Source organism: Astyanax mexicanus, chromosome 7 (genome assembly GCF_023375975.1).
Source record: "Astyanax mexicanus isolate ESR-SI-001 chromosome 7, AstMex3_surface, whole genome shotgun sequence".
Taxonomy (NCBI): Eukaryota; Metazoa; Chordata; class Actinopteri; order Characiformes; family Acestrorhamphidae; genus Astyanax; species Astyanax mexicanus.
Genome location: NC_064414.1, coordinates 3769192 through 3782376, shown reverse-complemented (window position 1 = coordinate 3782376; position 13185 = coordinate 3769192). Strand labels below are relative to the sequence as shown.

At 40.8% G+C, this 13185-nt stretch overlaps 1 protein-coding gene across 5 annotated transcripts in view; it reads right to left on the bottom strand.

Moving 5' to 3' along the window:
• The window catches only part of pde10a (phosphodiesterase 10A), a 98321-nt gene that overhangs the window by 31978 nt on the left and 53158 nt on the right, over positions 1-13185 (bottom strand). For 4 of the 5 annotated variants that reach the window (XM_022685200.2, XM_022685201.2, XM_022685203.2 and 1 more), the window contains exon 2: positions 2864-2995. In XM_022685200.2, the coding sequence (XP_022540921.1) occupies positions 2864-2995 (132 nt within the window). The remainder of the gene's footprint in view (positions 1-2863; positions 2996-13185) is intronic. The other variant, XM_022685205.2, reaches the window with a different exon arrangement.

Below are 13185 nucleotides of genomic sequence, written 5' to 3'. Positions count from 1 at the left end.
TTTAATGCATTTTAGATAAAGATGTCTGTCTTGGTTCTTCGGTTCCATGTACTAAATGTACATGATTCTAAAACAGAAAAAATAAAGAGAGACTGTAAAAAGTAACCCTTTTCCAAACAGGTCACAGAGCTACACCATTCTATGGCCCTGTAAAATATTTTCATGAGTTTAAGTTAAGTTTTTACTAAATTCCTTTTATACCAACTTTTTTCCTCAAATTTTCCACATCATTTTGGAAATGATTTTACGTTTTTCTTTCCCTTCCGTTTCTCTCTCTATGCATTATTAACCCTCCTGTTATGTTAAGGCTCAAATTGACCCATTGTAAAGTTTGAAGATCTAGGAAAAATAGTTACCCCCTGCAAAAACAGAAACTAAAACAAAATTGCAACGTTTCCAGTCCACTGGTTTCTTCTTCCTGGACGTTTATCTGTTCAGTGATGTTGTCTGGCTTCGTGAGATTCTGAGGAAGCACCCTCCCCTCCCAAAACTGAAAGTATTGTGTAATAGAAAAGAGGGAGTCCTAACTACTGCATGGGAAGCGAAAACGACTTATTAAAGGACTTCAATTATTTATTAAAAATATTTAAACATTAAAAAAAATACAAAACTAAAACATAACATATATAACGCATTTGAAATAAATAAAAAATAAATACACTGTTAAGACGAATATAAGTTTTCTTCATCTAAAATGATTTGACATGCCGTTTAAAGCCAGTAAATCTAAATAAGCAATATTATATATCTGTTCCCTACTTGGGTTTTTATTGTCCATCATCTGTATTGGGTTACTTATCAATCAAACTCCATTAAGAGATTACATCTCCCATTTCCAAACCCTTTTCCTTCCACTTTCTCTCTTCCTCCATCACTGATAGCAAATGCATCTAAGAACCAAACCACATCATCAGATAAGATCTTTACGCTCTCAGATCTTCTTCTCTGCAAGAGAGCTGCTCAGTTTTACGTTCTTCTGGCAGCACCACACCTCTCCTCCTGTTCTCGGGCTGTGGAGCTTTATCCAAGCTGGTCAGAAAGCTCCAGCCGGCGAGCCAGAAAGCCCTGCACTCCACAGCCGCCGCCGCTGCTGCTGCTGCTCTCATGCAGAAAACATTTCCAAAATGCGACACATTCAGCCCCCCTCCCCACACCTCCACTCCTCCCGGCCGGCTGCGTGCCCCTGGAGGTTGGTTCTGACGTCAGAGGCCGAGCGCGGGCCGGCCGCCAACCCTGTGGGCTCTTGATGGATGTGGTGGGTCCGGCGAACAGCGCGGGCAGCACACGGAGCGAGCCGTGCCTTCTCAAACACCGTTAATGACCCGTACAGACGCGGCAGACCCTTTCACCCAGGCTTTCACAGCCTCTCCTTCTCCACAGCCCATCCCACAACTCCATCCCGCCCTCGCCGGCTCTCAGAGGCTCTGGTTACTCATCGAACACACACACTAACATAAGGATTTCACTCTGAGAAGAAACGGCTTTCCCACGTAAGTACGACTGCACATTCCCAGTTCCCATGAAAGCGAAAGCAGATTGGTCCGATTCCCTTCAATTATGCACAGTTTCGAGGAAGTTACGTCCCTCCTGGCACTTCACTGATGTGAAGTGCATTTCAAACGCCTTTTTGAAAAGTTTGTCATTTTATTTTAATGAATCACGTGTGTACAAGTGTACAGACTTGTTCCAACTCCAGCGGATGTGGTGAGGTCACCGTTTTTTTCCCCCTGCCAGGATCATTTCCCACAACCAGTCTGATTCCATTTGGAAATCACGCTTTGAGGCCAAACAACACAGCGCTGGCTGCACGGAGTTTCAATCGATAGAAAGCCTAGATTTTATAGACTCCAGAGGATTTTACCGCACGACGCCCGAGACAGACACAGCAGATGTTCCCCCAAACATCTATATTTACATTTTTAGTGCTGAATTTGTCTATAAAATCACTTTTACGACGTGGGTGTGGAGCGGAAAGCTAGTCAGCACATGATACCCATGGATGCTCCACCCTCAGGTTCAGGTTCTCAGGTTACCTGTCCGGATAAAGAAGCCTGACCACCACAGATTTGTAGCTCATCGTCCAGTTTATTCCACCAGCCTCGGACTAGCTGCTCACAAGTTTATATTATTGCTGTCCAATGAAAAACACTTATCTCCAAAACAGCAACTTTAGAGGAGAGAAAAAAAAATCTTTTAAACTTTCAATGGAAGTCAATTTAAAAAGAAGTTACTTCAGGTCATTTTAAAGTTGAGTTTCTATTGGTCCGTTCATCAAGAAATTTTGGCACAGTGTGAGGGACAGTTTATCTGTTCAAATTATGTAGTAAACTAAAAATCGACAAAAATGGAGATAAGTGTTTTTCATAGGACAGCGACGATATGAACTCTAACTAGGACTAGAAGTTTTCTTACTGCTTCCACTGCTGGTGTAGATATTCACCTGAATAAATCAATAAATCAATAAATAAATCAATAAATAAAGACCTATGTGGATCTATTACAACTTTATAACATTAATTTTTTCAAGTGGTCTGACCGGAGGAGGATGGGTCCCCCCTTTATATAATAGCATAAATAATGCATGTAATAAATACTACGTGTAAGAGTACATGTAATAATATAAGATAATGTGTAGCTTGCTTCCTCCCAGAGTTTCTCCTCTCCTGTTGATCACAGGAGGTTCTGTGTTGTATTTTCAGTTTTCTCTCTGATTGTCTCTCCTGTGATCACAATTTTCTTCACAAAAGCTGCTTTAAAACATTATCAATTGTAAAAAAAAAGTGCTATATAAATAAAATTTATTTGATTTGATGACGGCATTTTGACAGCAATTTTTTTTTTTTTAGCCCCCGCTATAGCGTACCTCCAGGCCGGCTGCTGCTCTTCCGTTTCAGCCATCTGTCCACCGTCTCCGTGCTCACGCTCTCCAGCACAAACTCGTCCAGCATCTGGGGGTGCAAGGAAAGGTAGGCCTTAACTTTCTCATCCGTCAGACCTGCAAGAGGGAGGCTGTCATTAGTGCCTGTGCTGCCTTATCTTACCTAAAACATCATCATCATCATCATCATCATCATCATCATCATCATCATCATCATCATCATCATCATCATCAAACCTGGAACCAGCAGTAGAGAGAGATGTAACCAACAGCAAAGGTATTTCTAAATTGGCCAATTGTCTTTACTGTGCAACAGACTGCAGAGGCTGCAGCATTAAAGGTGGAACGGAAAAATAAAATAAAATAAAATAAAAGCTAATCAAAAGCTAATTTGCACAATAATAATGCACAATAATAATTTATTGCTGCAGCACCTACCCCCTGTCTGAAGACATACGAGAAAGTTCTAAAGTTAACTAGTTAAGCAGCAGCAGCTACACACAGTTAATCCTGTTGGATGTGGTTGGTCCTTCTTGGTGGTATGCTGAGCTGACATTACCCTGGATACCGTGGCTCTTGATGCATCATAAAGACTTGCTGTCTTAGTCACAGATGCTCCAGCAAGACGTGCACCAACAATTTGTCCTCTTTTGAACTCTGGTATGTCACCCATAATGTTGTGTGCATTGCAATATTTTGAGCAAAACTGTGCTCTTACCCTGATAATTGAACCTTCACACTCTTCACGCTCTTACTGGTGCAATAATGTGTAATTAATGGAGATTGGCCACCAGGCTGCTCCAATTTAGCCATGAAACCTCCCACACTAAAATGAGACAGGTGTTTCAGTTTCATTGTCCAACCCCTGTATCTACATCTGTATCGGGTGGTCTTTTAACTCTGTTCCAGCAGGAAGAAGGGTTTCCCTCAGAAACAAGGGGTAGGGTACAAAAGAGAAATGAGATTGGCTCTAATGTTTTAATTGGCTGTGCATACCTGTAACACCATCAACACAACTGTTTTCGTTACTCCAGAACACTACAGCTCTGCTCACTAGGCTATAGAGATGGAGAAGTTATGAATCCTTCCCAATCGTGTAGGCTAGCTGAGTGTTTACTGTAGTGCGGTATCTGCAGAGAACAGGAGGTCCCGCAGGAAGAAAGACGTACGACTCCATTGTGCTTAATAGGCAATTACGTCCTTGAGCGCTCGCTAAGTGCTGCTGTTTATTGTCTTTGCTGTGGGTGCGGGCGGCCATTTGCTGAGCTGGAGCGCGGGTTTAATGCACTCGGTGGCGTCTGGGAGCCAACGCTGACGTCCAGCCCTGCGTGTGGCCAGTTTCTGTAGCAGCCATCGCTTTCTGTTAACAGTGAAAGATACACTGGCCATCATAATGTATCGGCTATACTGAGTTTCACTGGTTTTCTTTTTATTAGAACAAGTGCAGGTTTGTTTTTAGGGCCCAGAGGCAGAGATAATCAGGTCTAGTCAGGGCTAGTCAGGGTTAGGGAGTGCTAATCAGGGCTAGGCAGGGCTAACCAGGGCTTGTCAGGACTATTCAGGGCTAGTCAGGGCTAACCAGGGCTAATCAGGGCTAGGCAGAGATAACCTAGGCTAGACAGGGATAATCAGGGCTAGTCAGGGTTAGGGAGTGCTAATCAGGGCTAGGCAGAGATAACCTACGCTAGACAGGGATAATCAGGGCTAGTCAGGGTTAGGGAGTGCTAACCAGGGCTTGTCAGGACTAGTCAGGGCTAACCAGGGCTAATCAGGGCTAGGCAGAGCTAACCTGGGCTAGACAGGGATAATCAGGGCTAGACAGGGATAATCAGGGCTAGACAGGGATAATTAGGGCTAGGCAGGACTCATCAGTGCTAATAAGGGGTAGGCAGGGATAATCAGGGCTAGGCAGAGCTAACCAGGGCTAGACATGGGTAATCAGGGATAATCAGGGCTAGGCAGGGCTAATCAGGGTTAACCTGGGCTAGACAGGGATAATCAGGGCTAGACAGGGATAATTAGGGCTAGGCAGGGATAATTAGGGCTAGGCAGAGCTAACCAGGGCTAGACATGGGTAATCAGGGATAATCAGGGCTAGGCAGGGTTAATCAGGGTTAACCTGGGCTAGACAGGGATAATCAGGGCTAGGCAGGGCTAATCAGGGCTACTACGGAGGGCTAGTTAGAGCTAGGCAGGGCTAATCAGGCCTAGTTAGGGATATTCAGGGCAAATCAGGGCTAGGCAGGGCTAATCAGGGCAAATCAGGGCTAGACAGGGCAAGATAAACAATTTTTGCTGCATAAACAATTTTGTTGGGTAAGGATATATCCATTTATTACAATCCCCCATTAACCTACACAAAATTGATCTGTTACATCTATAAATGCCTTTTTAGTGATATTGATTTAAAGTAGAAGCTTTTACATTTTGAAGAGGGGGGCGTTTTGGTTCTTATAATTTCATTTATGTCAAGTCAATGACTTTTATAAAGTTATAAAGGCTCTTTTTTTCTTTTTAAAATGTACTGTATCTTAAATAATAGTACAAGAGAAAGGTTCGGATTAGGTTCCCAAAATGTCAATCTACAGTATGTGTTCGATAAAAAAATAACTAACTAAATAAATAAATAAATAGATAGTATAAAAATAAGAAAGTGTTCCGAAAAACTGTTTCACAACATTATTCACCACAATTTTTTCTTTAAAATGTTTATAGTACAGGAATATCGATTTTTTCATACTCAATTTTTGACAAAATGTAAGTCTTCCAGCTGTTCATTACATAGCGTAAACTTGTCATGCTGAGTGGACCAACAGGAACGTTCCAAAATGACTTTTTTTTTACTTAATCTTTGGTCTACAGGCCACAGTTTGTACAGTCTCGGAGTAAATATTTTCAGACTGATGTAATTATATATATAGTATAATATAATACTATGAGGCGGAGGCATATCCAGTCTCTGTCAGAAAACTTTATTTGGGCCTATTTTATAACTCAGTCTGAGTCAGTGTGACATTTACAGTAATGGAAGAATAGCAGTGGGAGGGGTCAGAGGGAGGCGAGGGGAGAGGAGGAGTTGGCTGCCCTCCTGGTCAGATTGGCTGACCTTAAAACATGGTAGTAGGTCCCACTGGAAGGGGATGGGATTACTCCTGCTAAGCCTGCGTGATTAACTGGCTTCAGGGGAGGAAACCCGACAGGCAGGGTAGCTGCTCGTGTACGAGTGTAAAATTAGGTTAAGATTAGATCTCAGTCATTCCAGATTCTGTTAATGTGTATCGGCTGCGCATTAGCTTTATTTGTGCTTAGTAACTGATCATAGCTGGCAGCAGGTAATAAGGTAAACTGCTCAGGTACATGTATGTGTTTAGTTAAGGTTCATGTTTCAGGTGTTCAAGCTGTGTAAATGAGATGGTTTGAAGACTAAGGGCCCTGTTTTATCTTTATCTATATGCAAACCGTCAACCGTGCACCGTGCTGCTTGATTTAGAGCGTGTCAGTGTGTCTTTGCTATCGTAACGACGGGTAAAGTACATTTTGCTCAGCATGAAATACAGAAAAAAATGTATGTACTAATTCTCTTAAGTAATCATGGGTGTAATTCTCTTAATTTTGGGCGTAACTTGAAATAAACCAATCAGCGTATCACTTGTTAATCAATCCATTTAAGAACCAGGTGATCTCTAACTTTGGAGGTTTGCTATTTTAATGGTGCAGCTACCTGGACGTGTCCAACATTTCTCAGCAGAGGACACTGACCTGCTGGTTCACGCTGTGACGGCAGCAGCAATGTTATTTTATGTAGTATTCTGTTTATTTTTTATATAAAAATTGGGTTTGTGTACACATGTTGAACACCTGCGTATATAAGATATACTATGAACATCTGACTTGTGACTATTGACTGCTGTCAGGGTTTAAATCGGTCAGTGGAGCACCTATGGTTTCTGTTACCAAGATAATCAAGCAATAGACCAGAAATGTCAGAAAAGACCTGAACACACCTCATTTCCAGAACACCACGCCCATCTGTGTAGATATATTCAGAAGCAATGTTGCTTTTTAAATGATGTAGTGATAACAGACTGTTAGCAGGGTGTAAGATAGTAATGAGCATCAGGATGTAAGATAGGGCGCTATATATTACGCAGTGTGATTTAGCTAATTTTATTTGTATAGTATTTGTATATATATATATATAGTATCTATATTTCTCTATAGTTTAAGGGTTAAAGGTATTTGCGTCGAGTGAAAGTTTGAAGGGAATCACAGCTGGGAGGCATGTGTTGTACCCTGCGATCTCACACACACACACATACACACACACACACACACACACACACACACACACACACACACACACAAAAAACACACACAGTGGGCAGAGATGGTAAGGCCTCTGCATCTTTACTCAGGGAGGTCGTGGAGCTCCACCACGGCGGTGCAGAAGGAGGTAGTGAGGGGCTACAGACTGTTTTGGTGCACAACAACAAAAAGCCAAACAGATGAGGACGGCAGCAGAGGCTCTCTGCTTTGAACACAAAAGTCGAACCAGATGCGCCAAAGACATCTTCACTCGCAGCCTCGAGTCCAAGCCGGGCTTGGAAAAATAAGCAAAATATTCAACCCATCTCTCTGCCTTGTAGCGCCGTTCCAGAGCTGATGCCTCGATAGGCTGCAGCCAGCTGTGGGATTTGTGTATCGGTGTGTATCTCTATGTGTGTGCGTGTGTGTGTGTGTGAGGCTTGTGTGTACGGCTGGGTATAGAAATTTGATACCAAAAAATGTCTAAAACAAAATCGGTGCTTATTTTTCAATACTTTGCATGAAACGCACATAAACATGCCAAACACAGAGAGAGAGAGAGAGAGTACACACAGCAAGATAAACATGTGGAAGTGCTCTAAAGTCTGAGTCTACTTCTAAACAATCATCCGCACCTAATTGTCCTTCAAACTGTCGACACACCGTCACTGTGCTGAAGACTCTCTCTCTCTCTCTCTCTCTCTCTCTCTCGCTCTCTCGCTACCCTGAGATATAATAATAAAGTAAAGTAATTTACGGTTCTTGTGCATAGTAAAGGACACTTCACTATAATTACTGTAAAAATTATAGTGAAGTAGTAAAAAAGTATTTTTATTAATATATATATACTGTAAATGATTGACACAAATATGTAATATATGTAATATTTGACAATATTATTTTAATTTGACAATCTAATGCTAATATTTCTTAAAAAATGAACCGTATCCAGCAGTATAATTAAAAGTAATGCTGCTGTTTTTGTTCATAATAAAGCGCCACAAACAAACATGCTCATTGCTTTCGTTCCAACTAGATCCAAAAAGATGGCTTCTCTCATGGTGACAGTATGAGAATGAGATTACTCATGTTGGTGTTAAATAAATATGCTGTGTGAGAATCATCACTTTTTCTATTCTATTTTATTTGGCTACAGTTTAGAAAAGGGGATTTAAAAAAAAAAAAAAAGTAATGTTCAGGTATTAGTATCGTATTATCTGTACTGGTATCAAAAACTTTAAAACGATGCCCAGCCCTACATGTGAGAGAGACACAAGTCTTGTACGGTGTGCGAGTGTGTGAGGTGTGTGTGTGTGTGTGTGTGTGTGTTTAGAGGGGGGTGCCGCCGCCTGACGCTGTCCAGACACGAGACAGTGCTCTTCAGCAGCAGCAGAGCTCCTCACGAGACTCGGCGAGTCAGTGCTGACGCACACGGGCAGAGTGCACTGCTTAATAAATCACAAACCAGAGGGGATGATGCAGAGACACACACAAAGGCAGCGCGAGAGCAGCGCGAGAGGAGCCGCTCGCCTGCCTCATCTTCTTCATTACATACGAGGAAAAGACTGGGGATACACAGATATGGGCAGTCTGAGCTGATAATGAACACTAATACTTAATACTACTAATTTAATAAAACAGGTTTCTACTATAATCCTTATGCATATATAAACATATAAATATACATATTGCTGTAGGATTCTTTATGCTGCATCACCAGGCTGAAGTGATTAAAATCAGATTTTATATCTTGTAGTGTGGTTAACCCTTATCTGATATGATTTATTTATTATATTTCTAAGTCATTTTCTCTCTCTCTCTCTCTCTGTCTCTCTCTGTCTCTCTCTGTCTCTCTCTGTCTCTCTCTGTCTCTCTGTCTCTCTGTCTCTCTGTCTCTCTGTCTCTCTCTCTCTCTCTCTCTCTCTCTCTCTCTCTCTCTCTCTCTCTCTCTCTCTATCTCTCTCTCTATCTCTCTCTCTCTCTCTCTATCTCTCTCTCTCTATCTCTCTCTATCTCTCTCTATCTCTCTCTATCTCTCTCTCTCTCTCTATCTCTATCTCTCTCTCTCTCTCTATCTCTCTCTCTCTCTATCTCTCTCTCTCTCTCTATATATATATATATATATATATATATATATATATATATATATATATATATATATATAGTTTAGATTTGAAAATACTAGGGTTTAAAATACTAGATCATTTAAAAAATAAATGATTGATTCAGAAATTAGCTTAAAAAAAACTAAAAAAAATACTTAAATATAAGCTTGTATAAGTGCAATTTATTATAAAATTCATACTTTGAGCATTTATATAAGGTGCATTTGGAATTTTTTATACAGTAAAATGAGTGCATCTTCACACTCCTATTGTTTAAACTTCAGAAAAATTATTTGCATCTGTTTAAAATATCGTAAATCAAATCGAATCATGAGCAGAGTGTATACAGAGTGTATCGTTACACCCCTAGAGACAGCCCAACAGAGTGTCTTCCCACTTTAATCTCAACCAGGCCTCGAGTCTCATCCTTTCAGCACTTCGTCCGGACAACTCAAGCCTCTGTCCCCTTCAGTATCACCCAAAAAAAAAAAAAAAAAGAAAAAAAAAAAAACTAGGGCACCTAGCTCCAACCTTTCCATGAGATTGCAGCTCGACCCCAGAGTCCTTCATAGTTCAGGCAGCGTTTTTCATTTGTTCTTTGTATTTCAGTAAGAAAAATAGCTCAAAGAATATATTAGCGGTCGAATCACATGTAGCATCATCAAAGCTCCCTAGTGTATCACATGATGACAGAGATCACAACACAAGCCCAGGCCCTTCACTGCTGTTCTCTCTCTGCATTCCCCGTCTCCACTCCGGCTCTGCTATTTTTAACAGGACACGAGCACACAGGACAAAAAACACTACAAATACAGCACTCACTTTTAAAAGAGAGGAGAGAGGGCCCTAAAAGTTAAGAGACGGGCTACAGACGGACTGAAAGACTGAAGTAAGGAAGATCCTGCTCTGAAACAGATCAACCACCTTCAGCTCGACTAAAATCTGCAACTGACCACAGAAAAACACAAAAACTAAGAGAAAAATCCTTTTACTAGGAATGCTTCACAGTCATATGACATCAAGAAGGTGTTTGGCCACACTCAACCAATTTGTTAAGCAACAAGAGAGACGATCAGTAAACTACAGCATTCACTACATTATTTATCTATTAACTGTAGTGGAGAAACTGTAGTGAACTGATGGTGATTGGTTGGTTGATTAAGCAGATCTTGTGGCGTTCCACAGGGTTTTAGTCTAGGACCAATTAAACTTCATAATGTTAATAATGATAAAACTGTAGTTCTGAGAGTGAAGGACTGAAGTGTATATTACATACTGGTTCAAAAACAGGGTAAAGAACTAAACACTAATTAATCTAATGTTGGATTTAAAATTACAGCTACAGGAAAGTTTATAGATTTCAGCTCTTAATATTTTAATGCAGGTAGAATTTTTTAAGCATGGTGGGGGTAGGCGTTACCAAATGAAACGTGCTGACAGTCCAAATTGCACGTTTTTATACAGTTCTAAAGCATCTACATTCTACATACATCTAAGTCTACATTCACATTACAAGCCACTTTGCTCAAATCAGATTTTTCGCTTACATCAGATTTGTCTGTCTTGACGGTTCACATTCACAAAAGTAAGTGATCTGTATCTGTGTGTAATGTGAACAAATCTGTCCCTGAAACACCCCCTCACGTGTGGGTACAAGAGAGAAGCACGTAGCGCTAATGCTAATGCGGAAAAAAGCAAAAGACGCATAAATTCAGATTTGACCGTTCACATTCACGTCGCATGTCCGTGGATCGGATACGCATCCGATTTAGGACCACATATGGAAGTGACTCTAATCGGATTTGAAAAAAAATCAGATTTAGCATGCTCACACATCCATTAAAAATATCATCAGATCTGAGCTACATTGAGCAAAAAATCTAAGTAGAGTATCCCGTGTTCTATCCGATGTACTAGGTGTTAATTTCAGAATCTCACCCAATTTGTTTCTCTCTCCTTGTAACTCTTCACTCCTCACACAGGAAACTTTATAGATTTCAGTTCTAATATTATAATGCAGGTAGAATTTTTATCTGAGGTCATCTAGTTAGTGTATCACCTTGGGATGCTTTAAATTCCACCAGTGTTACCAGTACCACAGTTTAAGAACCACTGATTTGGATAGTAATGTACCTGCAATTATAAAAGTTCCATAATCTGTTCATGTCCTCTTCATGTCCTCTCTTTCAGTGTGTGTTTGAGATCTCTCCACCTTGTAGATCTCCTCTGAAATGCCACACTGACCACTCCTGTATCTTGGCCACACACAGCCATGGCACAGACTCTCCAGTCACGTTCCTATAATTTATTAATTTACTAAGCAGACGCGCTCGTCAGTGGAGGCTCGCAGTTTTTCACGCATGCTGTAGTGTGGAGCTCTCCTGACAGATCTGGACGGGCTGGGGAAGAGAGGCGATCTCGGGAAAGCCTGGACCCGGCTTCAAAAACAACAGCCAAGAGCGCTACAGCCTGCAAGCTGCGCTTTTCGGGAAAGAACAGCCACTCGGTACTGTAACGTCCTCACTACAAACACACCCTGAGACTCAACAAGCTCTTCCTGTTCAGAACAGAAGGGCAGGACCAGACCTCCTCTCAGCTCTTTATGTAAATACTGGAGAAAGCTCTGGGTTGATGCTACAGAACACTTGCTGCATGAGTAAAGTAGTATGAAGCTTTTGGTTAGAAGTTATGGATCTAAAAAAAAAAAAATAAAAAATGGATTCGTTCTTCAACAATGTTTTTTTACATTAAAAAAATATATAAATCTCACTATTATCTATTTTTTTAATTTGTTAAAATCTATAACAAATTTGGATAAAAAAAAAAAAAAAAAATCAAACCCACCAGCATGTACAGGGGTTGGACAATGAAACTGAAACACCTGGTTTTAGACCACAATAATTGATTGTGGTGACGGAAAGTTCTGGTGGAAACAGGAGAGTTGAGGTGCACACTGAATTCTGCGTGATTTGATCAGCCGTGGTTTTATGTTTTTTGGATACGATCCGTGTTAGCACCCGAACATCCCTTTCAGACAGCTTCCTCTTACAGCGTCCACAGTTAATCCTGTTGGATGTGGTTGGTCCTTCTTGGTGGGATGCTGAGCTGACATTACCCTGGATACCGTGGCTCTTGATACATCACAAAGACTTGCTGTCTTGGTCACAGATGCGGCAGCAAGATGTGCACCAACAATTTGTCCTCTTTTGAACTCTGGTATGTCACCCATAATGTTATAGTGTGCATTGCATTATTTAGAGCAGAACTGTGCTCTTAGCCTGCTAATTGAACCTTCACACTCTTACTGCTCTTACTGGTGCAATAATGTGCAATTAATGAAGATTGGCCATCAGGCTGCTCCAATTTAGCCATGAAACCTAAACTCTCACACTAAAATGATTTTCTTGTGTAAGAAAATCTTAGAACAGATCTAGGACGGGATTCATTACTGAATTTAAACATAAAAAAACAAATCCTTTTAAAATCACAGTCAATAAATAATGTATATGAAATAATACAATCAAAAGGGGCATTAAAATTCTGAACCATAACAGCATCCAGGCTCCATCAAATACAAAACACTGCACCTCAAGGTCTCCGTCCTGCTTAAATTTCAATAAATAAACTCAAGAATAAATAAATAATCACTTGTTTTTTTCCCCCACCACACATTACGGACATTCCTTCTTTCACACAGCGGAAGAAGTTTGTCATTTTTTTTTTTTTTTTTGGCTCTTCACGTTTCTAAAAAAGCAACGACAGGACGTCACGCTCTGAGGACGAGCAGGATCTTGTGAACATTCTTCAGATACATCTCAAACCACACTGCATAAACTGGAGGCTGTAATACTGAGCTTTGCTGCACAACGCTGCTCCATAATATCATCTTTTCACTCG